The sequence below is a fragment of the Pan paniscus genome, chromosome 1 (assembly GCF_029289425.2).
Source record: "Pan paniscus chromosome 1, NHGRI_mPanPan1-v2.0_pri, whole genome shotgun sequence".
Lineage (NCBI taxonomy): Eukaryota > Metazoa > Chordata > Mammalia > Primates > Hominidae > Pan > Pan paniscus.
The window spans coordinates 187,316,333-187,340,128 of NC_073249.2; the positions used below are offsets into that span (position 1 = coordinate 187,316,333).

Here is a 23,796-nt window from a genome sequence, read left to right on the forward strand (position 1 = left end):
TTAGTGCAAACGTTTGTTCCAGGCTTGGTCCCGGGGTGTAGACAGGGCCAAGAGGCCCTGCAGCCAGGCTCACCCTGAGCCCCGCAGCTGGCTGGTGCTCAGCAGGCCCCAGGCTCCAAACCCTGAACTCGCGTTGCGCTCCCTTCTCGGCCCGGGTGGTCCTGGGACTCAGAGATGAGACAGAGGAGGGAGCCTCCTCTGGGAACTTCCAGGCTAAAGGGAAGATGGACATTGGACCCAAGGCAGAAAAGGGCCCCGGCCCTGCAGGGAAACCTGGTAGACAGGGACATAAGCGACATAACTGACGGCATCTCAGGGGACACAAGGCATCCAGAGCCTGCCCACTGCCTGGATGGGAGGTGCGGCAGGGGAGGGCTCAGGGCTGACGGCTGAGCTGGGCTGAGGCATGAGTGCGAATCTGCCATGGTGTCAGGGAGACGGGCCCTGCAGGGGCCGGCCAGCCAAGGCAGAGGGCCAGAGCAGAGGGGTCTGAGGGCAGGGCAGGGAAAGCAAGCACCAGGAAACAGCAGAGGGCAGGAGACCCACGTTTCCTTTCTGGAACAAGGTGGAAGAGGAAGGAGGGAAACGTGGAAAGGAACAAGAAAAACCAGGGCAGGAGTGACAACTCCCGGAGAGGCCAGTCAGGTGCTGGGGAAGTCGGAGGGTCTCACTGGGTGATGGGATCTGAGCAGGTGACATCTGAACTGGCTTTGAAGGGTGGGATGGGTCTTGGTAGGTGGAGAAGGTGGCAGGGAGGGTGCTCAAGGGAGAGGGGACCTCGCATGCACAGGGTGGAGGCGCCCACAGGTCAGCGATGTTGGGGATGGCACATGAGCTCTGCTGCGGCCTGCCTGCTGAGGGTGCGAATCCCGGGCCAGGAGCCTGGGCTGCGCCTCTGGCCAGTGGGAGGCACAGGGGACGGGGGCAGCAGGGAGGCGGTGTGGGTGGAGGGGAATTAGAAGACATGGTGGAGGTGAGGGTAGAGGCCAGGCTGGAAGTGAGATGGGCAGCAGGGCCCCGTGGCAGGGGCTGGCCTGCCAATCAAACAAAGGCTGCAGTTGCGGAATAAAGCCCACATTTCCCCAAGTGTCCGGAAATATCCGGAAATACCCAGGATGCTATATTTAGGGCAGTCTCACTTTAGCCTCCCGTCCCTTTCAAACTCTAGAAATCTGTGTTTCCGGAAAGCAGGGGTGGGAGCCGCCCAGTGCCTTCCCCAAAACCCAACACTGAGATTTCAATGATATGTTTGTGAGTCTTTAAAAATTATCTCTGGTTACTGGGCTCAGTGACCACAGTCAGGTTTGGAAAAGCACCAGGCTGTGCGGGCCGAGGCGGATGTGGGGAGCACTTCCTGTCCTCGCGGTGGGAACCTGGTCCAGCCAAGGGCAGGCGAACAGCTGTGTGGGGCGGGGGATGGGGCCAGACGTGTGTGGGCAGGAGGAGGTGGCCGCTCATCCCAGCCCAGGGCGGAGGAAAAATGAACTTGCCTTGTCCCACAGCACCTGAGGGTGCTGGGCACACAGCAAAAGCTCGCCTGAGAGCCGGGCTGCTCACATGCCGTGACGCAGGCCACGATCTCTTCCCATAGGCAGAGATCACTGATGGCAGAGTTCTGGACCTCCTACCATGAATATCTACACACGTGTGCTCTCTTCCCTAACACACTCACACAACACGACTTGGGTGACAATTTCAGTGGGTTCAGGAACTGCAGATCCCCCTGTGTTACACGGCTGTGTAAGAATCCCCCATTTGCAAGACAAAATCAGTCCATGCTGTTGGCTGTCACAGGGCATGCGACAGTGATGGAGCAGCTCAGTCCCGGCTTCTCCTATCCGCTTTCAAAGCGTGGCTCTATGTGCTTGTGCCCCAGGGCACAGCAGGGCTGCTGGGTGGGTCCTGGGGCTCAGTGGTGTCCCTGTTGGCAGACCACATGCTGACTTCATGTGGGATCCGAGGACTGAGGGAACAGCCCACAAACCCATCAGCTCTGTGGGGACGCCCGTGCTGTGGCCTCCCTCCCCGCCTGACCTGTGGGTCTACCCAGGCTGACTCAAGAGTTTTGCTCAACTGAACCGACCTGAGTTCCAAACTTCCGTGCTGTGGGCTTGTGAAATCGATAAACCACCCAGGAATTCCAGCACAGGAAACTGCCTCCCCTGGCTGTTCCAGGCAAGCCTGGAAGTTGGGAATTTTTTAGGAAAATAATGATTTTTATCAGAAACTGATAAAACTTCCTGGGGTGTGGCACTGAAATAGGCATTACTGTGACTGGGCAAAGGGAGTGCCCTTTCTTTGCTGGAGCCATGTGGGTCTGGAGCTGGCCAGTGGTTGTGCCTTTGGATAGAAAAGATATTTCTCAAAAGCTGGGGCTGAGGAAGAGCATTTGTTGGGACCCAGATTTTCCCCTGTGAAGGTTCATGGGCAGACAGCCCCTGCTTTAGCTGCTAAGAGAGCATTGAAAAGGGTAGATTCTCTGGCCAGTAGCTGGGCTCCTGGTCCCAGTCCCGACCCTGTGGGCAACCTGTGTGATATCAGTCTCCTTGTCTGCGAAGTGGGGATTCTGTCCTTCCCACCCAGGGCTGTGAAAGGGCAGGGGCCGTGGGATAGGAGTGGCGGCCATGGCTCTGGAGGTTAACAGCTGCTTTTCCAACTTAAAGTATCAAAGTGACAATACCCAGCCAGGACCATCAGAAGACCACATCTGAAACTCAGCAGCCATGGTGGGGAAAGGGAGACGTTCAGTTTTCTTTTTTTCTTTTTTTTTTTTTGAGACGGAGTCTTGCTCTGTCTCCCAGGCTGCAGTGCAGTGGCACGATTTCAGCTCACTGCAAGCTCCGCCTCCCGGGTTCACGCCATTCTCCTGCCTCAGCCTCCCCAGGAGCTGGGACTACAGGCGCCAGCAACCACGCCTGGCTAATTTTTTGTATTTTTAGTAGAGACGGGGTTTCACCGTGTTAGCCAGGATGGTCTCGATCTCCTGATCTTGTGATCTGCCCGCCTCGGCCTCCCAAAGTGCTGGGATTACAAGCGTGAGCCACTGCACCTGGCTAGTTTTCTTTTTTTCTAAATAAAAGTATGGAATGAGAGAAATCTATCAGTTCAACTTCTGGGTGCCTCCTTTTCACCTGCCTGATCTTTGTCAAGGCACTTAACCTTCTGGGCTCAGTGTCCACGCCTGCAAAATAACACTTTGAAACAGGGTCAAATGAAAACTGTGAAGAGCCAGGTTTGTTGACGGTAGTCAGTACTTGGTTATGGTCCAGCGAATGCTTCTCCCACCCTATTCGGGAGCATTTCCTTGTCAGTGAATGCCCAGCCCCCACCTTCCCATAGAACCAAGGTCTGGAATCTCCCAAAGATGCCTGGCTGAGTGGCAGCACCTCAGCAATGCCACTGGGACGGTCCCCCAGTTCTGGCTCGGACAGAAAGTACCAAATACAATCTCCTCCCATGTTCCCACACGTGGAAACGGAACCCTGACTCCTCGCTGGGCTCCTTCTGCTACCGTGGACCACCTCCGTCTGATGCTGGGAAATGGGGCATTAAAACCATGCTGGAACTGGCCCAAAGCGCTCGAGGCCTCTAGACAGGTCCTCAATATACAGCATGCAATGCCTGCTGCTGCCTCCCAGTGGCTGCTGATTTGAGGGTCCATGGAGGGAATTCATGGGAAAGGCCTAGGTTTGCACAATGTGATTACTTGGGTTTTCCCAGTAAAATTCTGCTGCCAGTTGTAAGGTTGGGAAGTTCATTCCAGGGCTCCCTGTCAGATTCAGATAGGCTGGGGGGCCCATGAGGGAGATGCTCTCTGTCCGGCCAATGTCCTGATCCTGATCATCTGAGATACATCCTGCCAGGAATCCTCTCTCTATGGTGGCCCTGAAAGGAGCCATTGATGTTTGGAGCAAGGTTTCTGGGCAGTACATCTATTTCCCCCATCTGCAAAATCTGGGACAGTGATCCTATTTTTGAGGGTCCCATAATTTCACTTTTGGGCATGAAGGAGGAGGTTCCTGACTCTGTTACCTTCTCATGATCTGAAGGCTTTATAAGAATACTGACTTTTCCTCATTCACTTTTCCTGGTCACAGCCAGGAATATGAATTAATTCATTATTCGGTACATTTTAAAGCAGTACTAATGGTGCACCAGTCATTATTTAGGTGCAGGAGACACTGAGGTAAGCAAGATGGGGCAGCTCCTGCCCCCGTGGGGTTTACAGGCTTGCAGGGAAGTCAGATAACAAACAGGAAAGTTAACAAACAAGATTAGCCTATGTGCTAAGTGCTAGGAAGTACACAAAGAAGGGGGACTGGGAATAATGCAGGGAGTGTGGGGGCTGCCTTATTTATGTTTTTAACTTGATTTTGAAATACTTTAGGATTATTTAGATCTAAAGAGAAGTGGCATGAACAGTGCAGAGACTTCCCATACATTCTTTCCCTGATAGCTTCCCCTAATGACAGCTTCTTACATAACCAACCTGTAGTATAAGAAAACCAGGAAACTGGGGGGGCGCGGTGGCTCACACCTGTAATCCCAGCACTTTGGGAGGCCGAGGCGGGTGGATCATGAGGTCAGGAGTTCAAGACCAGCCTGGCCAAGATGGTGAAACCCTGTCTCTACTAAAAATACAAAAATTAGCTGGGCGTGGTGGTAGGTGCCTGTAATCCCAGCTACTCAGGAGGCTGAGGCATAGAACTGCTTGAACCTGGAAGGCGGAGGTTGCAGTGAGCCAAGATTGCGCCACTGCACTCTAGCCTGGATGACAGAGTGAGACTCCGTTTCAAAAAACAAAAACAAAAACAAAAAAACCAGGAAATTGATACTGTTAACTAAATCCAGACTTTTCTCTAATTTTACTAACTGTCCTACTAATATCCTTTTTCTGTCAAGAATTCAATCTAGGACCCCATGTTATTAATACATGAATACATTTAGTGTCATTTCCCCTGGGGTCCCTCCGATCTGACTATTCCTCAGTCTTTCCTTCCCTTTCAACCTTGACACTTTTTTTTTTTTTTTTTTTTTTTGAGACAGGGTCTTGCTCTGTCACCCGGGCTGGAGTGCAGTGGCACAGTCACAGCTCACTGCAGCCTCAACCACCTGGGCTCAGGTGATCCTCCCACTTCAGCCTCTGGGGTAGCAGGGACCACTGGTACACCCCACCATGCCCAGCTAATTTTTTAAACAATTGTTTATTGAGACAAGGGCTCACTGTGTTGTCCAGGCTGGTCTTGAACTCCTGGGCTCAAGCAGTCCTCTTGCCTTGGCCTTCCAGAGTGCTGAGATTACAGGCATGAGCCACCATGCCTGGCCTTGATACTTTTGAAGAGTACTGGTCAGTTATTTGTAGCATGCCCCTCAATTTGAGTTTGTCTCATGTTTTCTCATGTTTAAAATGAAGTTATGGATTTTGAAGAATACCACAGAAGTGTGTGGGGGAAAGAGAAATCAGACTGTTACTGTGTCTCTGTAGAAAAAGGAAGACATAAGAGACTCCATTTTGATCTGTACTAAGAAAAATTCTTCTGCTTTGAGATGCTATTAATCTGTAACCCTAGCCCCAACCCTGTGCTTGCAGAAACATGTACTGTATTGACTCAAGGTTTAATGGATTTAGGGCTGTGCAGGATGTGTTTTGTTAAAAATGTGTTTGCAGGCAGTATGTTTGGTAAAAGTCATTGCCATTCTCCAGTCTTGAGTACCCAGGGACACAATGCACTGTGGAAAGCTTCAGGGACCTCTGCCCAAGAAAGTCTGGGTATTGTCCAAGGTCTCCCCCCACTGAGACAGCCTGAGATATGGCCTCATGGAAAGGGAAAGACCTGACCAACCCCAGTCCGACACCTGTAAAGGGTCTGTCCTGAGGAGGACTAGTGAAAGAGGAAGGACTCTTTGCAGTTGAGATAAGAGGAAGGCATCTGTCTCCTGCTCATCCCTGGGATTGGAATGTCGTGGTGTAAAACCCGATTGGACATTCTATTTACTGAGATAGGAGAAAACCACCTTGTGGCTGGAGGTGAGACATGCTGGCGACAATACTGCTCTTTACTGCATTGAGATGTTCGTGTAAAGTCAAACATAAATCTGGCCTACATGCACATCGAGGCACAGCAACTTTCCTTAAACTTATTTATGACACAGAGTCCTTTGCTCATGTTTTCCTGCTGACCCTCTCCCCACCATTACCCTATAGTCCTGCCACATCCCCCTCACCGAGATGGTAGATAGTGATCAATAAATACTGAGGGAACTCAGAGACCAGTGCTGGTGCGGGTCCTCCGTATGCTGAGTGCTGCCTGGGCCCACTTTTCTTCCTCTGTACTTTGTCTCTGTGTCTTATTTCTTTTCTCAGTCTCTCATCTCCACCTTTCGAGAAATACCCACAGGTGTGGAGGGGCAGGCCCCCTTCATCTGACGCCCAATGTGGGGCTTGAACCCACGACCCTGAGATTAAGAGTCTCACACTACACCGACTGAGACATGCTGGCGGCAATACTGCTCTTTACTGCATTGAGATGTTTGTGTAAAGTCAAACATAAATCTGGCCTACATGCACATCAAGGCACAGCGCCTTTCCTTAAACTTATTTATGACACAGAGTCCTTTGCTCACATGTTTTCCTGCTGACCCTCTCCCCACCATTACCCTATAGTCCTGCCACATCCCCCTCGCTGAGATGGTAGAGATAGTGATCAATAAATACTGAGGGAACTCAGAGACCAGTGCCGGTGCAGGTCCTCCGTACGCTGAGTGCCGGTCCCCTGGGCCCACTTTTCTTCCTCTATACTTTGTCTCTCTGTATCTTATTTCTTTTCTCAGTCTCTCATCTCCACCTTTCGAGAAATACCCACAGGTGTGGAGGGGCAGGCCCCCTTCAAAGTGATATGCCCTTCTCAGAGCATCAAATGGGACAATATGATACCAATCTATCTTATTACTAGTGGCGTGAAATTTGATTCCCTGGTTACGGTGGTGTCTGCCAGGTTTCTCCACTGTAATGTCACGATTTTTCATTTTGTAAATAATAAATATCGTGAGGAAAATACTTTTTTTGTTTTGTTTTGTTTTTTGAGACAGGGTCTCACTCTGCCGCCCAGGCTGGAGTCCAGTGGTGTGATTATAGCTTACTGCAGCCACAACCTTCCAAACTCAAGTGATCCTCCCACCTCAGCCTCCTGAGCAGTTAAGACTATACATGGGCCAGGCGCAGTGGCTCCTGCCTATAATCCTAGCACTTTGGGTGGCCGAGGTGAGTGGATCACAAGGTCAGGAGATCGAGACCATCCTGGCCAACATGGTGAAACCTCGTCTCTACCAAAAAACAAAAAATTAGTCAGGTATAGTGGTGTGTGCCTGTAGTCCCAGCTACTCAGGAGGCTGAGGCAGGGGAATCACTTGAACCTGGGAGGTAGAGGTTGCAGTGACCCAAGATTGCACGACTGCACTCCAGCCTGGGAGAGACCGAGACTCCATCTCAAAAAAAAAAAGAAAGACTGTAAGCATAATGCCACTATGCCTGGCTAATTTATTTTTTGTAGAGATGAAATCTCACTATGTTGCCCAGACTGGTCTTGAACTCTTGGCTCACCTTGCTGGGATCATAGACATGAGCCAATAGTGATTTTCTTTCTTTTTCATTTTTTGAGACAGGGTCTCACTTGGTCACCTAGGCTGCAGTGCAGTGACGCAACTTCAACCTCCCAGGGCTCAAGGGATCCTCCCACCTCAGCCTGTCAAGTAGCTGGGACTACAGTCATGTACAGTCATGTACCACCACACCTGGCTTTTTTTTTTTGTATTTTTTGTAGAGATGGGGTCTTGCCATCTTGTCCAGGCTGGAATAGTGATTTTCTATTTCCTTCTTTCCTTCTACATTTATTAACTGGAATTCTTTTGAAAGGAAGACTTGTCCTTTCTTCTACAGTTATTTATTTATTTAAATATTTATTTTAAGACAGAGTCTTGCTCTGTTGCCCAGGCTGGAGTGCAATGACATGATCTTGGCTCACTGCAACCTCCGCTTCCTGGGTTCAAGTTATTCTCCTGCCTCAGCCTCCTGAGTAGTTGGGACTACAGGTGTGTACCACTACGCATGGCTAATTTTGTACTTTTTTCAGCAGAGACAAGGTTTCACCATATTGGTCAGGCTAGTCTCGAACTCCTGACCTCAGGTGATCTGCCCGCCTTGGCCTCCCAAAGTGCTGGGATTACAGGCGTGAGCCACTGTGCCCAGCCTAATTATTTATTTATATCATTATGGATTCAAGGGTATTTATTTTATTCTATGGGCTATATCCAATACTATTGTTATTTATTTCATTGCTCAAATTGTTCCAGTTTTGGCCACTGGCAGCTCCTTCAGGTTGGCTCCTGTGTCCTTCTGACTGCCCCCATCATCCTTTTCTGAGCACTTCTAACTGGCACCACAAGATGCTCTAGGTGCATCCTGGGAGTTTCCATCCCCACCCCTGGAATCAGCCATTTCTGCAAGGAGTTCTGTTTTGTTTTGTTTTGCTTTTTGGAGAGAGATTTAGAAACCAAGATTTGGGCACTGGGTTGCTCACTGTCCTGGAGTGTCAATACTTTTAGGCCCTTTCAGTGCACAGAGCTAGGAAATATATGTGTGTACATTAATGTGTGCAAAAACACACATCTGTATGTATTGGTACATATATATTTTTTATTTTAAATATCTGAGATCATACTGGCACCTCCAATTCCAGTCCAGTGTGGGGTTTCCTTTTCTTTTTTTTTTTTTTTTTTTGAGACAGTCTCACTCTGTCGGCCAGGCTGGAGTGCAGTGGCATGATCTCAGCTCACTGCAACCTCTGCTGCCTGGGTTCAAGCGATTCTCCTGCCTCAGCCTCCCGAGTAGCTGGGATTACAAGTGCCTGCCACTAAGCCCAGCTAACTTTTGTATTTTCAGTAGAGACAGGGTTTCACCATCTTGGCCAGGCTGGTCTTGAACTCCCGACCTCATGATCCACCCGCCTTGGCCTCCCAAAGTGCTGGGATTATAGGCGCGAGCCATTGCGCCCGGCCCAGTGTGGGGTTTCTTTAGATGTGATGTTTGAGAAGGCCTCATGAGTAAGATACTCTAAGATCAGACCTGAACACTTCTGGGCATTGCTGGCAGGAATGCAAAATGGCACAATCCCTAGGGTAGGAAATCTGGCAGTAATCTAGCAAAATGATACATGCTGTGACTCAGAAACTGTACTTCCAAGAAAATGTCCCAGCTGGCTGTGATGGCTCATGTCTGTAACCCCATCACTTTGGGAGGCCAGGCAGGAGGACCACTTGAGGCCAGGAGTTCAAGATCAGCCTGGGCAACATAGGGAGGCCCTGTCTCTAGAAAAGTTTTTTAAATTAGCCAGGCATCAGAGGTTGCAGTGAGCTATCACATCACTGCACTTTAGCTCTTTGTTTTGAGGCAGAGTGAGACCCTGTCTCAAAACAAAACAAAACAAACAAACAAAATTAGCCAGACACAATGGCACTTTGCTTATAGTCTATTCAGGAGGCTGAGGCAGGAGGATGGCTTGAGCCTGGGAGGTGGAGACTGCAGTGAGCTGTCATTGTGCCATGGCACTCCAGGGTGAGACTCTGTCTCAAAAAAAGAAAAAGAAAAAAGCAAGGTGAACAGTACAGATAATATACCCCTTGCTACAGTTTGGATGTGTTTTATCCCTGACAAAACTCAGGTTGAAATTTGATCCCCAATGTGGCTGTGATCGGAGGTGGGACCTAGTGGGAGGTGTCTGGGTCATGGGGATGAACCACTCACAGACTAATGCCATGGAGGAGGGGGCCAGTGGGTGGGTTTCCCTCTCAGGGGAATGGATTAGTTCCCTAGATGGGGGAGGCTGTTAAAAAGTCTGGCTTGCTCTCTTGCTTCCTCTCACCACATGCTCTCTTTGTACACACCCACTGTCCTTCCACTTTCTGCCATGAATTGAAGTAGCCTGAGGCTCTCACCAGATGCAGCTGCCCAGCCTTGAGCCTTTCAGCCACTAGAATTGTATGCCAAATAAACCTGTTTTCGGCTGGGCGTGGTGACTTACACCTGTAATCCCAGCACTTTGGCAGGCTGAAGTGGGTGGATCACCTGAGGTCAGGAGGTTGAGACGAGCCTGGCCAACATGGTGAAACCCTGTCTCTACTAAAAATACAAAAAATTAGCCAGGTGTGGTGGCGGGCGCCTGTAGTCCCAGCTACTTGGGAGGCTGAGGCAGGAGAATCTCTTGAACCCAGGAGGTAGAGGTTGCAGTGAGCTGAAACTGTACCACTGCACTCCAGCCAGGGTGACAGAGCAAGACTCCGTCTCAAAAATAAAATAAAATAAACCTCTTTCTTTGTTTTGTTTTGTTTTGTTTTGTAAATTACTCAGCCTTAGGGAGTCTGTTACAACAACACAAGATGGAATAAGACAACCTTGTATCTAATAAAGGGTGAGCCCATCATCATCATCACTATCAAACACGGGTCACCTTGAACAGGTTTCTCAACTGTGGCACCACTGACATTTTGGCCAGATAATTCTCTGTTGTAGGGGCTGTTCTGTGTACTGCAGGATGTTTAGCAGCATCCCTGGCCTCTGCCCCTTAGCTGACAGCAGCACTCCCTTCCCCTCCCCATTTGCAACAACTAAAAAGGTCTCCAGATATTGCCAAATGTTTCCTGGGAGGCAAGATTGTCAGTAGTGGAGAAACACTGCCTTTCAAAAATGCTAGGGATCCATTCATTAGTCTAAAACCTGGAAAGTAAGGGGAAAAAAATACCCTCAACTGTAGGAGAAGGAACCAGTTGTGTGAAGATGTGGACAGCCTTCTAGGCAGAGGGAACAGTGGATACAAAGGCTCTGCATGTTTGAGAAACATCAAGGAGGCTGGTGTGGTTGGAATCTAGTGGTCAGGGGGCCGAGGTGTATGAGGAGGTTGGAGTGACAGGCAAGGCCAGTTCATCTCCAAGAAATCCTGTTTCTCAGCCTCCAAGAACTCAGCACAGTGATTCAAAGAAGCCCTGTGACTTGGGAAGAACTTCAAAACTTCAATTGCTGCCAACCAATATTGTGACAGTGCATGACCTTGGGAGGTGAGAAGTCACTTGGGCCACAGTGCGCCCGTAGAGCTTTCTGCAGCCAACAGGGACTGGTGACAGCCAGTTCCAGTGAGACACACCGGCTGGGGGGCTTGGCTCAGAATCCAGGACAGACAATGCCACCCACGCGGAGCTGCACATGGGAGGCAGAAAAGGTTACTTTCTGAACCACCTCACCGTGGCTCTGGGAAAATAAACAATCAGAGAGCCCTCAGCCTCCTCCTCCAGCCTCGGATAAGGCAACCTCAGGACACTGCTCTTCCAGGAAAGGCCACTGTGGGCAGGAGGTGGCCTTCACCGGGCATGGCCACCAGCCACTCCAGGCTAGGCCTCCAGATGCCAAACCCTGCGACCCTCAGCTCGACATCAACAAGGGCTCTGGCTATTTTTGTGCTCTGGGCAATTTAGTCTCACCCAGACAACCTAAATCTGTCTTATTTCTGACCAAAAAGTGGGACTTCAAAAGACACCCTCATCCTCCAGCTCAGAGCAGAATCCTGTGGCCTGTGACCTGTCCCATCTCCCCTCAGACCCTCCCCGGCCCCGAAGGGCCCACAGGAAGAGTGTCCCAGGGCCCTCCCTGCTCTGGCCCTGCCATCTGTCCCTCGGGCCTCTTGTGCCTTCTGCCTGCAGAGTCCCTCCTGGAAGCTCCTCTCCCCGGGCGGCCCCGTCCCTCTCAGTCCGACTGAGAAGGCTCCCAGTCCTCAGACCCCAGGCAGGTCAGGCTTTCAGCCTCTCCCGGCCCCCATGCCAGGGCTTGCTATCTCTGGTTCAGCTGTTCCTCTGGACAGCGAGCCCTTGGAGGGCCGGGACGGAGCCATGTGGGTGGACATGGGAGGCTCGCATGTCAGCTCATCGGCCGCTGTGTTCCGGGGCCCCAGAGCGGGGGTGCCCCGGCCCCTTCTTCCCAAGGGCCTCTTGTCCCCAGGACAGCGGCTCAGTGTCCGGCACTCAGAGCCCTTTGGGCTGGGTATCACTGCCAGTCTGGGTGTGGCTACCATGTCCTCATGTGACTCCATCAGAAGCCACCGACATTCCCGTTGCTGTGGACCTGCCTCCTCTCCCGGCCTGGCCCCTGAGGGTGGACAGCGGCTCCCCCAGAGCCCCGGGTGCATGGGCTGGGCCTGCCTGGCTGGTCCCACAGGCAGCAAAGGCGGTGGGGCAGGGGCACTTCAGACCCAAAAGAAGGCTTGGGCCCCATAGCCTCTGCAGGCCAAGGGAGGGCGGGACTCATGACCTGTTGGTTCTGCGTCCTGAAGGGGCTTCTCCCACCCAGAAATCTCAGCACCGCCTCGAGGCGGGCCCAGGGCTCCATGCTGAGGTATTTCCAGCCGGGTCTCATCACTGGCTTGCTTCAAGGGCTGTTTCCATAAATGGTGCTGCTCTCATAATTACCGGTCCAGGCCTCAGACAGTTCTGGACCCCAAATTAAAAGGGAACACCCACACATGCCTCCACATCAAGCCCGCCAAGGTCAAGAATAGATCCCAGGAGATGTGAGCAAGAAAGACGCAATTCCTCCAGTGAAATCCCGGGAAAGAATGAACTGTGGGAATTTTCCAGAAAGAAGTGGTCATGGTGACACATCCTCTCTTGCCTGTGGGAAAGAGGTTCCAGGAGGAGGGGGGCTGGGTGCACCTCCCCACCCTGTGCCTCAGCCCGGAGGAGCCCCCATCAGCAGGCAGGGGGTGGGCACATTCTTTGGTCAGACCTGGAAAGGCCTTCAGGCAACCCTGCAGAGATGGGGAAACTGAGGCCAAGGAGGGGCAGAGGGTTTCCAGGGTTAGATTACAGGCCTGTGTCAGAATAGAGGCCTGTGATGTGGATGTTCACACTTGGGGCCAGTGTGAAATGAGTGGCCCTGGAGTTCAATGGGACATATTGGGATGGGGGTCACCCGTCAACAAGGCCCTCCTATCAACAGACACCTGAGAATGCCTGTGAAGCCACCTTCCTCCAGGCAGGGCCCTGTGGGGACTTGGGGTTCCAGGGGAGGGCCCAGGGAGCTATGGCACCCATTGTCGGCCCGCACACAGACAGGGAGGGCCGGCCCCACTCTGTCTCACCTGACCAGGCCCAGGCTCCTCCTGGCTCTCCCTGCCTCCTGCTGGGTTCCTCTTTCCCTCAACTTCCTGCCACGGGGTTGGGGGCAGGGGCAGGGAAGAGTCAGAATTGGTCCTGTTCTCAGGTTGTTCAGGGGTTGCTGGGGAGTAGGAGAAAGAGGGGCTAGGTGAGCCCCTGGGTCACACAGGCAGAAAGCGACTGGAATCCTAAGAGAAGTGCATGCAATGCAGGTGGGGCTTCTGCCTGGAAAGAGCCTGTCCCTGTGGGATTGTGGGGTAGGGGCAGAGAGATTTATGGAAACCCTGACCCACCTTCATTTAAAAGTGGGTGGAGTTTTCACAAGCAAAAATGGAGGTAAGTGTATTCTATGAAGGAGCTACCCAACAAGCAATGGCGCAGAAGTGGGGCACAATCGATCAGCCCCCATTTGTGAAGTTCCTACTGTGTGTCGGCCTCCAGCTGGCCACACTGCATGCAACCCCGGGAGGCTGGCTCACTTACCTTGCCTCAAAGGTGTGGAAACTGAGTTTCAGGGACTTTAAACAAGCTGCTCAACATCGCACAGCTCCCAAATGGCACACGCAAGATTAAAATCCCTGCTTTAATATATCCACAGAGGGATGTGGATAAAAGTGTTCAGAACAACCCGAATGTCCATAACAATGGATGGACTGTGGTATGTATATTCATGCAATGGAATACAACTCAGTTATGAAAAAAAGAACTACAGATACAACAACATGGAGGAAAATGGAAAAAGAAGCATGCTGAGTCAAAGACTAGACGCAAGAGTATGCACTGTAAGATTCCATTTATGTGAAGTTCAAAGAACAGGCCATGGCAATGAAAATCAGAAAGTAGTTGCCGGAGGGATTGTCTGGTAGGAATGGGGCTCCCTAGGGGCACCCAAGTTACATGCTTCTGCAGAATCTGAATTTTGTAGAATGAGCATGCATTATTTCTATAAATTCCCCCAAAATAAAAATACTTTAACAACAGGCTTCTCAGCTTACAATACACATTCACATTCAGTTCAATTCGACAGCACTTACTGCATCTAATGATAGGCGGGGACCTGGCCTGGGGTGGAGGCAGCTGCTGTGTTTCACATGGAGGCAGGGAGACAACCTGCTGTGTGGCCTTGGGAAAACCACCTAACTGCTCTGAGCCTCTCCCTCCTCTCTTTCAAACACAGATGTGACAGCAATTGTGAGATACCAATGAAGGAAGAGATGCAGAGGTTCTGGGCATGTGGGCATCGCTGGGTATCATCTCACACAAGCCCAGAACAGTCCCATAAGATGAGTATCTCCATTTTACAGAGGAGGAAACTGAGGCTTGGGGAGGTTGACTGGAAAGCCCAGATCACACTGAGATCAGGTGTTGGCGTCAGGATGCAAATTCCTTGTGTGTGGGTCTCAGGTCAGAAACCCCCAATCTAGCCCTGTCTGTCCTGCCATTGTTCAGCCCCTCCTGTTTCCAGATGGGGCATTGCTGTCTAGCACACCCGACAATTACCTTTAGGGCTCATGTATGTATTATGTGTCTCTAGACTAGAAAGTCATCTCCCTGAGGGAAGGGACTTTACTTTTCTCATTGTTATATCCCCAGCAACTAGAATTCTGCCTGGTCCGTGGTAGGTGCTACAGAACTATTTGCTGAATGAATGAATGGGAAAATGAAAGAGGTCCCTAGTAAAGAACCAAAGGAAGTGGCCCTGGGGCCCACGGAGATGGTGCCACCCTTCCAGGTCACACGGCTGGCAAGGGCAGAGCAGGACCCGGGCCAGGTCCTGAATTCCCACTCAGTCCTGCTTCTCCCAAATCCAGACGGCTCTGTTCATCAACACCCCTGTCCATGGCCACCAGAGACCACAGGAGCAAATCTGTCTGGTTCAGGAAGGGATCAGGACAAAAATGAAGCTGCTGCATTCTGATCCTGGCTGGACTTCTGCCTGCTAGTCCTGCTTATGCCTCAGTTTCTCAATCTGGAACATGGGCACCTGCCTCTCTGCTGAGATGGGTGGAGAAGGATTCAGAAGGAGCGTGCAGAGGTGGTCCTTCCTGCCATCCTTCCTCCCTCAGGAGGGGCCGGGCTGCCCTGAGGCACTGGGGCGAAGGCATGGCAGTGTTGTGAGAAGGTGCCTCTGCCACAGAGCCACAGGGTCAGGGCTGGGAGGCACCTTGCTTTTCTGATGCCATCACCGTAGAATGGACGAGAAAGCAGAGGCCCAGGGAAGGGAAGGGCCGTGGCTCAGGACATGCAGGAGTTAATGGTGGGCCCAGGCAGCACAAGAACCTGGGTTCTGCCTCCCAGCTCAGGGCTCTCCCCTCCCTGAGCACAGAGAGACCAGGGACAGAATCCAACCGCTCCATCACTGTCCTGCCCAAGAGAGCCCAGGTCTACAGGCTGATATGGATGACAGGCCAGGCAGGTCCCTGGCTCTGACCCCAGCCCTAGCCTCCCAGTGCAGGCTCTGAACATCAGGACGCAGGCTTGGCTTCCTAAAGCACCTGCTCTGCACAGAGGCCTGAACCCATGGGTGGGAAGCCAGCGAGAGCCCCGCCCTCTGGGTCCCACAGGCTGCCATCAAGAGTTGGGCCCTAGGGGCACCAGGCCTGGCTTTTCAGGAATCAGATGAGGCTGATAGGAGAGGTGGAGCTGGCAGAAGCAGGTGTGAGAGCCTGGGTGTGGGCAGTGACACCACAGCGACCCTGCTATTAGATCCCATGGTGGCTCTGGGGCCACCAACCTTCAGGGGCCTCCAAACACTGAGAGCATCGTGGTATGTGTCTATCCACCCCCCACCCACCCCGCCCCACCCAGCCTCAGTAATTACCAGTTAAAGCTACTCTGAGACAGTTCTACTAGTGCAGTTAGCACAGCAGAATAAAGAAGGCCTTTCTGACAGCTGGCTGCGCCCACCCACAGCCTGGGCTTCCACTAACAACGATCTGCTTGTTAATCCCTCGGCGCTGGAGGCCCCGAGTCTTCATGAAGTGCTCAGAGCTGGTGTGGGAAGAAGCTGGGATTTGGAATCCACAGCCATGGATGTCACCTTGGATGTACTGTGTGGCCCTGGGCTGGCCATTTAATCTCTCTGAGCGCATGAAATGGGGCTGGCAAAACAGTCTCACATGAATTAAATGAGGAATTGTAAGGCTGTGAAAGTTCACATGTGGCCAGGCATGGTGGTTCACGCCTGTAATCCCAGCACTTTGGGAGGCTGAGGTGGGAGGATTGCTTGAGTTCAGGAGTTCAAGACCAGTCTGGGCAATACAGTGAGACTCCCCGTCTCTACAAGAAATATTTAAAAATCATCTGGGTGTGGTGGTGTGCGACTGTAGCCCTAGCTACTGGGGAGGCTGAGGGAGGAAGATTGCTGGAGCCCGGGAATTAGAGGTTGCAGTGAGCTATAATCGCACCACTGCACTCCAGCCTGGGGAATGCAGTGAAACCCTGCCTCTTAAAAAAAAAAAAAAAAGAAAAAGAAAAAGAAAAAAGAAAGAAAGAAGGAAAGAAAGGAAAAGAAAAGAAAAGAAAAAGTTCACATGCTACTTTTCATTTTAAAAATAAGTACAAACACCTTTGATTGGCTTTTAGAGTTCATTTCTGGGTTTCACGTGTACAAGACATGTGGAGATGTTCCTGTCACCTCCACACTAAGGCTGGGCCACAGCTGGGAGGGCCTGGGGCCAACAGTGCCCAGGTCCAGGTTCACCCTCTGAGGGGAGCAGCACAGGCTTTCTACTCCTGCCCCTCTACCAATCACACAACAACCCTGAGGACAGATCACCAGGCACCTCCTTTTATAAGGAGCAACCAAGGCTGAGAAGGTGAGGAACTTCCCTAAGGTCACACAGAGGGGTGGGCCCTGCCCAATTCACAGCAACAGCCCCACCAGGCTGTGCAGGCCTTGACCCAGGGGATGCCAGAGGAGGTAGGATGTGGGCTGGGTGGTGACTCATTCTGATGGGCGGCTCCCCCAGGGACATTCTTGGACGACTCCATCCACAACTCTTCTTGGTCCTGAGCCCAGTGTCAGCCTGTCCTAATGACAGAGCCCCAGCCCCAGCTTCACAGATGGTCTCCTCTGTCCCACATCCCCACCCTGTCCTCTAACTACAAAGGCAGCATCCAGATCCCACTGGCTAGAGTCCTGTCCCTGGCACTGGGCGCTCAGCGATGGTGAATGGCTGCCTTCTGCTGCTCGCCTCCACCACCAGCTCTGGGTTGCGGGAAGCAGAGGCTTGGCCATGCCCTCTTCTGCCCTAGTGTAGGAAGCAAATGGCTGATGGCCCCACAAGACCTGCTGCGGCTCAGTCCCCTGTGTTCCTCAGCCCAGACTCCTCAGAAAGCTCTCTGCACCCTGAAAGCCTGACCTGACAACAGAAATGTCATCTCATTGAGCCCTGGATGGACAGTCAGGCTTCCTGGGCCTGTCCTGGCTCAGCAGCATAGAGGCTGCGCTGTCCTAGGCATGGCGCTGCCTCTCTGAACCTCACTGTCCTCATCTGGGAGATGGGGATGAAGACCGTGGCTGTTATCAGGGTTGTCGGGAGGATGAAGAATTAATGATGCTGTCTGTGGAGGGAGGCTGGTGGCTGGGGCAGGTACCCACTCCCTGCTCTCAGCCCCACAGCTCCCCCACTTCGGGCTGAGCTGTGGTCCTTGGCTCCCAGACCCCGGCCTGTCACTAGCCACAGACAGGAGGCAAAGCAGACGGGGGACCTGACCAACAGTAACTACACGAGCATAGACCAAAGAGTTTAGTACTGGAAAAGAAAAATCTGAGATCTTAAGGAATAAATAGCTCCAGGGTTTGATACAAGATGTTTGCAGACAGGAAAAGCCCGGCTTTGCCTGGGAGAACACAGTGGGTCCAGCTGCCCACTGGGCCACTCCACAGGACAGGACACTCACCCTATACCAGGCCACATGCTAAGTGCAGGGCCCAGGGTGACAAGGCCACAGTCCCTGCCCCAGCGAGCTGAGTCTGCTCCTTCCCCAGCCGCTCCCCTGACAGCCGCACCCCACCCAGGCTCCGCACAGGGAAGAGCCTGCTGTGGACTCAGGGCACGCGACTCAGCTCTGGTCACTCCGATGATGTGACCACAGGTTTCCACGCTGAACTTTGTCCCTCTCCTCAGTACTGTCCTTATCACAGTGACAGCATCCCGGCCTCTGTTTACTCACCTGTCTCCCCAGGACCAGGCTGTCTTCCCGGGGCAGCCCAGGTGGGCAAAGACATCACCTGATTCTTACTCCTGGGCGTGTTTGGGGCAGGGTGAAGGCAGCGCCTGGGAGTCCACAGTCCCCCACACTCTGCTCCTGACCACCCCGCAGCCCAGGGGGCCCCCATGACCCTTAGACCTTCCCTAACCACGGCGGTCCCACTCCCCTGTGGTTCGCGTCCACCGTCTGTGATTCCCCGTTCGGCCAGGGCCCGGCACCGCCCGCGGATGCGCGCCCCTCCCCTGCAGCCAGCTTACTCCGAGGGTCCCCGCGCGGGCGGCCGCACTCACCCATGTTGACGAAGCTCATGACCAGGTCGGCGCGGCCCAGGCGCTGCTCCGCGGGCGCGCCGTCCTCGTCGTCGTCGCCGGCCATGGCGTGGTACAGGTCCAGCATGAAGAGCGGCGCGGACGCGGGCAGCCGGGAGGCGGCGGGTGGCGCGCGGGGCCGGGGCCGCCCGGGTAGCCCGAGCACCGCCAGGATCTCGCGCTGCACGTCCCGGCGCTCGCGCGCGCCCAGACGTCGCTGGGGACAGCCGGGCTGGGGTCGCAGGCCGGGGCCGCCCCCGCCCAGCGCGCACAACGTCAGGCCCAGAAGCCAGAGCGGTCCGGGGCGTGCGGCCATGGCGGGCCGGGGGCGCTCAGCGGGCGCACATCAGCTCCGCCGCCGCCCCTGGGCCCGGGGACGCCCCGACGGCGAACGGTGAGCTGAGTTCGGCGAGCAGGGGGCGGGGCTCGGCGGGCGGCGTCTGCGGCCTCAGCGCGGTCCCTGGAGCGCCCCCCGCGCGCACCTGCCCCGGCTCCGGGACAAGCGGACGCTGACGCGGACGCAGACGCCAACGCTTCGAGGCCGGGGCTGCTCTGAGGACTGGGACTGTCAGCCAATCCGTCTGTCGCCGCCGTTCCCACCAGTCCGGCTGTGGCTGCGGTCCGCGCAGCGCAGGGGCGACCGGCGAGCTCCGGCAGCGACCCGGGCGGCGCGATTCCCGCGAGTCCTTGCCCAGGCTCAGCCGTCTGTGCCGCCCGCCCACCCCCGGGACTGACCAATGGGGGCGCGGGGGCGGGGCCTGGGCGCGGAGGCCGCGCCCGCTAGGAGCCCCGGGCGGCGGCAGGTGCTGCGGGGGGGGCGACCCCGAGGTGCGACCTCGGCGTGGCTGGCGGTTGGTCCGGGCGAGGAGCCCGCAGCCTGGGCGTCAGCGTGGTCAGGGCCGTCGTGGCTCCCGCCGCAGGCCTCGGCGCAGAGATCCTAAGGCCGCGGCGCCGTCCCGGTCCCGCCAGTGGTGCCACCCGGCCGCCTCGCCGTGGTGTGCCGGGGTCGCCACCGGGCCCGACACGCGGCCGTAGCCCCGTCTGGAGAGCCGGGCGGTGCCAGCCAAGCCCCGCGGGTGGGGCATGTTCCTCTGCCCGCAGCAGCCGGCCCGGGTTCCGGCCACCGCGGCCCCTCACCGCCTCCTGGCGCCTTCCCCGTGGCCCCTGCATGCGCTTCTGCGGGCGCCTCCTTCTCGGCACCTGCTCGGCTGCTTCTCCCTGCGTCCCCCACCTGGCTCCCGCGTGAGCCCGGGCAGCGCCCCAGTCGGGCCGCCCCCGCCAGCCCTAGCTGTGCGCCCTGCGTCCCCGGTACTGATCCAGCTTTGCGGAGGAGGCTCCGCCTCCTGCCTCCAGCTGGGCCAGAAGCTCTGGGGCCCTTCCCGAGCACTCGGGAGCCACCTGTGCACATCTTCTCAGTCCCCACGGCCCCGGTGCAGGCCTGCCAAGAGAAGGATCCCCGCGGAAACGTCTCGACTGACTCAGTCCCTTTCTGCACACCTGCTCTTCCCTGGGCGCGCTCTCGCCTTACATAAATATTCCTGTGTGATTCAGGCGCTGCGGAAGGAGAAGGCACCTAGACTGCACTGGGAAGGCTCCTGGAGTTGACCTGGAGCGCCAGGAAAGGTCAGTGGAGGAAAATGCTCCAGGCAGAGGGAATAGCTTGTGCCAAGGCCCTGAGACCCCGGCTGGGGAGCCTAATAATGGCAACAGTCAGCACTTGCCACGCTAAGGCATGTTCTGAGTGTGTGTCTCGTGTCATTTCTGTGATGCTTGCACATCGTTAGGGGGTACATACCACTGGAACCTCCTCTTTTAATAAATGAGGAAACTGAGGCACACGGCGGTTAAGGGACTTATGCCAGGTCACACAGCAGTGGAGCTGGGCTCGGGCAGGGGGGCAGTGGAACCTGGAGAGCCCAGGGGGCAAATGGCGGAGGCTGGAGGGGCTGGCAAGGGAGGCACCGCAAAGGGCCTCACAGGGGCTAGACGAGGGCCCTGGGCACCAGAGATTATGGTGCCCCGCCATGTGGATTGAAGATTAAACCTCGAAGCAAGTGTATAATGCCCTCAAAATCACATTTTGAAGTCATCACTTCAATAAAATTTTCTACACCAAATTCTTAAAATAGTCATTTGCTGGTGCCTTAAACACATGCCTAGTTTGTCTTTTACCCAACAGGTATATTTCCACACTGCTCGTAAATTTTCTGCGCGGTCCCCAGAGCGCCCCCCATGAGGCACCTGCATCAGCTCCGGGCAGAGCAGATGTGGATGCCACCGCCTAGAAGCCGGGGCTACCCTGCGGACTGGGACTGTCCCATAAGGATACTGAGCTAAGGATAATGCAGAATAACCGTTGAAAGTACCCAAGACCAGAGCTTGGAAGCAGAACGGAATATGGATCAGAGGGAGACAGGAGTCAGGGCCCTGCAGTTGGAGGCAGGTACAGCAATCAGATGTGGGGGTGGGTACAATGACAATGAGTTTCTAATGGTGATGGGGTGGAGGCGCAGAGGAGAAAGCTGTTTAGGAGGCTGAATCCACAGGGCTTTGTCCCCATGTCATCTTGGTCAGAGTCTCGGAATCTCCTGCCCACACCCCCTTCACTGTCCTCTCTGCACGCCCCTTTTGAATCCACTGCACATCACTTGAGGCCCTAGATCCAGCCTGTACAATTCTCAGGTTTGTTTTGTGCAATTCTGGGCTCCCAGCTAGACTGCAAGCTGCCCAGTGCTGGGCTGATTCTTATAACAGAAATCATTTCTCAATTTAGGATGTGGAGATAGAGCTGTGTTCTCTAAACAACGGGCTTCACATTCCCATAAACCTAAACAGCAGATTTTAGCCATTCCAAGGGCCTCTGCCCACGATTCAGTTCAGCAACAACCACCGTGAGCTGCTCTGTGCTGTGCCCTGAACCAGAGATGGAGCAGACAAGCCCCCTGCCCCTGAGCAGCCCCCACAGCAACAGGGGTGACAGCTGGTGAACACGGCAATTTCCCAAAGCAAAATGAAAGCTGTGCTCCCAGAGGAGCCAGCAAAGTGGCTGGAAGGGCAGAGGAGCGGGGAAGTGGGAGCAGACCACATGTGAGTGGAATCCAGAACATTAGGACTGGAAGGGAACTGAGGTGGGGTAGGTTTCTTGGAGAAAGTAGTGTCAAAACAAGGGTTTTCCCTAGCCACCTGGCAACTCTGTGATCTTAACCTCTCTCAGTCTCAGTGTCTTATCAAGAAAAGGGGGCTAATGATCATAGAACTGTTAAGGGTATTCAGTGAGAATGTATATAGAGCACTTAGCACAATCACTGGCTTACAGTAAGCAGTCAGTAAATATGAGCTAGTTATTGCATCATTCAAGGCCCCAGCAGACACCAAATTTTCCTTCCTCATTTAGCATTTCTATCACAGGACTGTGATTATATATATATATATATATATATAAAATTTATTTTTTGAAATGGAGTTTCTCTTTTCTTGCAGGCTGGAGTGCAATGGCGCAATCTTGGCTCACGTTGCAACCTCCGTCTCCCAGGTTTAAGCAATTCTCCCGCCTCAGCCTCCCGAGTAGCTGGGATTACAGGTGCCCACCACCACACCTGGCTAATTTTTGTATTTTTAGTAGAGACGGGGTTTCACCACGTTGACCAAGCTGGTCTTGAACTCCTGACCTCAGGTGATCCACCCGCCTCAGCCTCCCAAAGTGCTGGGATTACAGGCATAAGCCACCGCACCCGGCCCAGGACTGTGATTATACTTTAACCCTTTTCCTAGCATCTTGTTATTTCCTACATGGTCTTGTGTACAGGCATTTGTTGAATGGAAATGCACTTTTTTTTAGCCAGGCATGGTAGCATGTGCCTGTAACTCCAGCTACTCAGGAGGCTGAGGCAGGAGAATCGTTTGAGCTTGGGAGGCGGAGGTTGCGGTCAGCCCAGATTGCGCCACTGCACTCCAGTGGGCAACAGAGTGAGTCCCTATCTCAAAAAAAAAAAGAAAAGAAAAGAAAAGAAAAAAAAAGAAATGCACTTTTTGTTGGTGCCGCTGCCAGCTGAACTTTGCCACAAAACCCCAGAAAACCTTAATTACTTGGTAAGATTCTGGACCATAACCCACAATCTGGGAAGATGGAGGTCAAGCTGGTCTCACATGCTTCTGCTGCCAAGAGGCCTAGAAGGGGAAGCAAATTAGGGTGAAAACACTATCCTATACAAAGTCCTGGCAGCTTGAAGTTCCCCAGTTCCATGGAGAACAGAGTAACCACTTCCTTCAGAATCCATTAGGCTCCAAATTCCTTTTAATCTGGGTATTTGGCCTTAACAGCTTTGACAAACATGCATCGATCTCACCAAATGCCTATGTCCTAAGGAATGCGGCCTAATGACCAAGAACACAGGTGGCATGAGTTTTAGCCCCTTTACCTCCGAAGCCTCTAGCCCTTTTCTTCTTATTACTAAGTTAACATTTGGCTGCTCTATTATAAAGCTGACTGACTAGAGGCTGGAGGAAATAGAAGTGCCAGACTTGAACAGGGAGTCGAGGACTGGATTCAAGGTTCACTTCTGTCATTTATTCATTTTGTGAGCTCAGGGAAATCACTTTCTCTTCTACTTTCCCATCCCAGTTTCTCCATCTGTAAAACAAAGGAGCTAGATATGATGACCGATTTTGCTTCCACCTCTGAAATTCTACCATTTAACCAGAAATTTCAGCATACTGTGACATAGTGTGACAAACTGGTCCCATTCTGAGAACCCAGGATCTCCATGATTTCTAGTATCTTTTTACATAATACTATTTATTTAATCATGTAAGTAGGACAGATATCCTACATGTTCATGTTAATATCTTGTCTTTTTTTTTGAGACAGGGTCTCGCTGTGTCACCCAGGCTGGGGTGCAGTGGTGCAATCGTGGCTCACTGTAGCCTTGACTTCCCAGGCTCAAGTGATCCTCCCACCTTAAGTTCCCTAGTAGTTGCGGCTATAGGCATGTGCCACCATGCCTAATTGTTTCTTTAGTTTTAGTAGATACAAGGTCTTACTATGTTTCCCAGGCTGGTCTCCAGCTCCTGAACTCAA

General features: G+C 53.3%; 1 protein-coding gene and 1 long non-coding RNA gene across 2 annotated transcripts in view; one reads left to right on the forward strand and one right to left on the reverse strand.

The window, feature by feature from the left end:
* LOC100984543 (bone morphogenetic protein 8A) overlaps window positions 1-19,049 on the reverse strand; it is a 34,544-nt gene extending 15,495 nt beyond the window's left edge. Inside the window, exon 1 of the mRNA XM_034961943.4 lies at window positions 18,702-19,049. Within this exon, the coding sequence (XP_034817834.3) occupies window positions 18,702-19,035 (334 nt within the window). The 5' untranslated portion in view covers window positions 19,036-19,049. The remainder of the gene's footprint in view (window positions 1-18,701) is intronic.
* Window positions 19,050-19,067: 18 nt separating this feature from the next.
* Window positions 19,068-21,152, forward strand: LOC134731240 (uncharacterized). Its single transcript, XR_010113434.1, has 3 exons — window positions 19,068-19,113; window positions 20,271-20,342; window positions 20,899-21,152. It is a non-coding gene; the product is annotated as an uncharacterized LOC134731240 (long non-coding RNA).
* The last annotated feature ends 2,644 nt before the right edge of the window (window positions 21,153-23,796 follow it).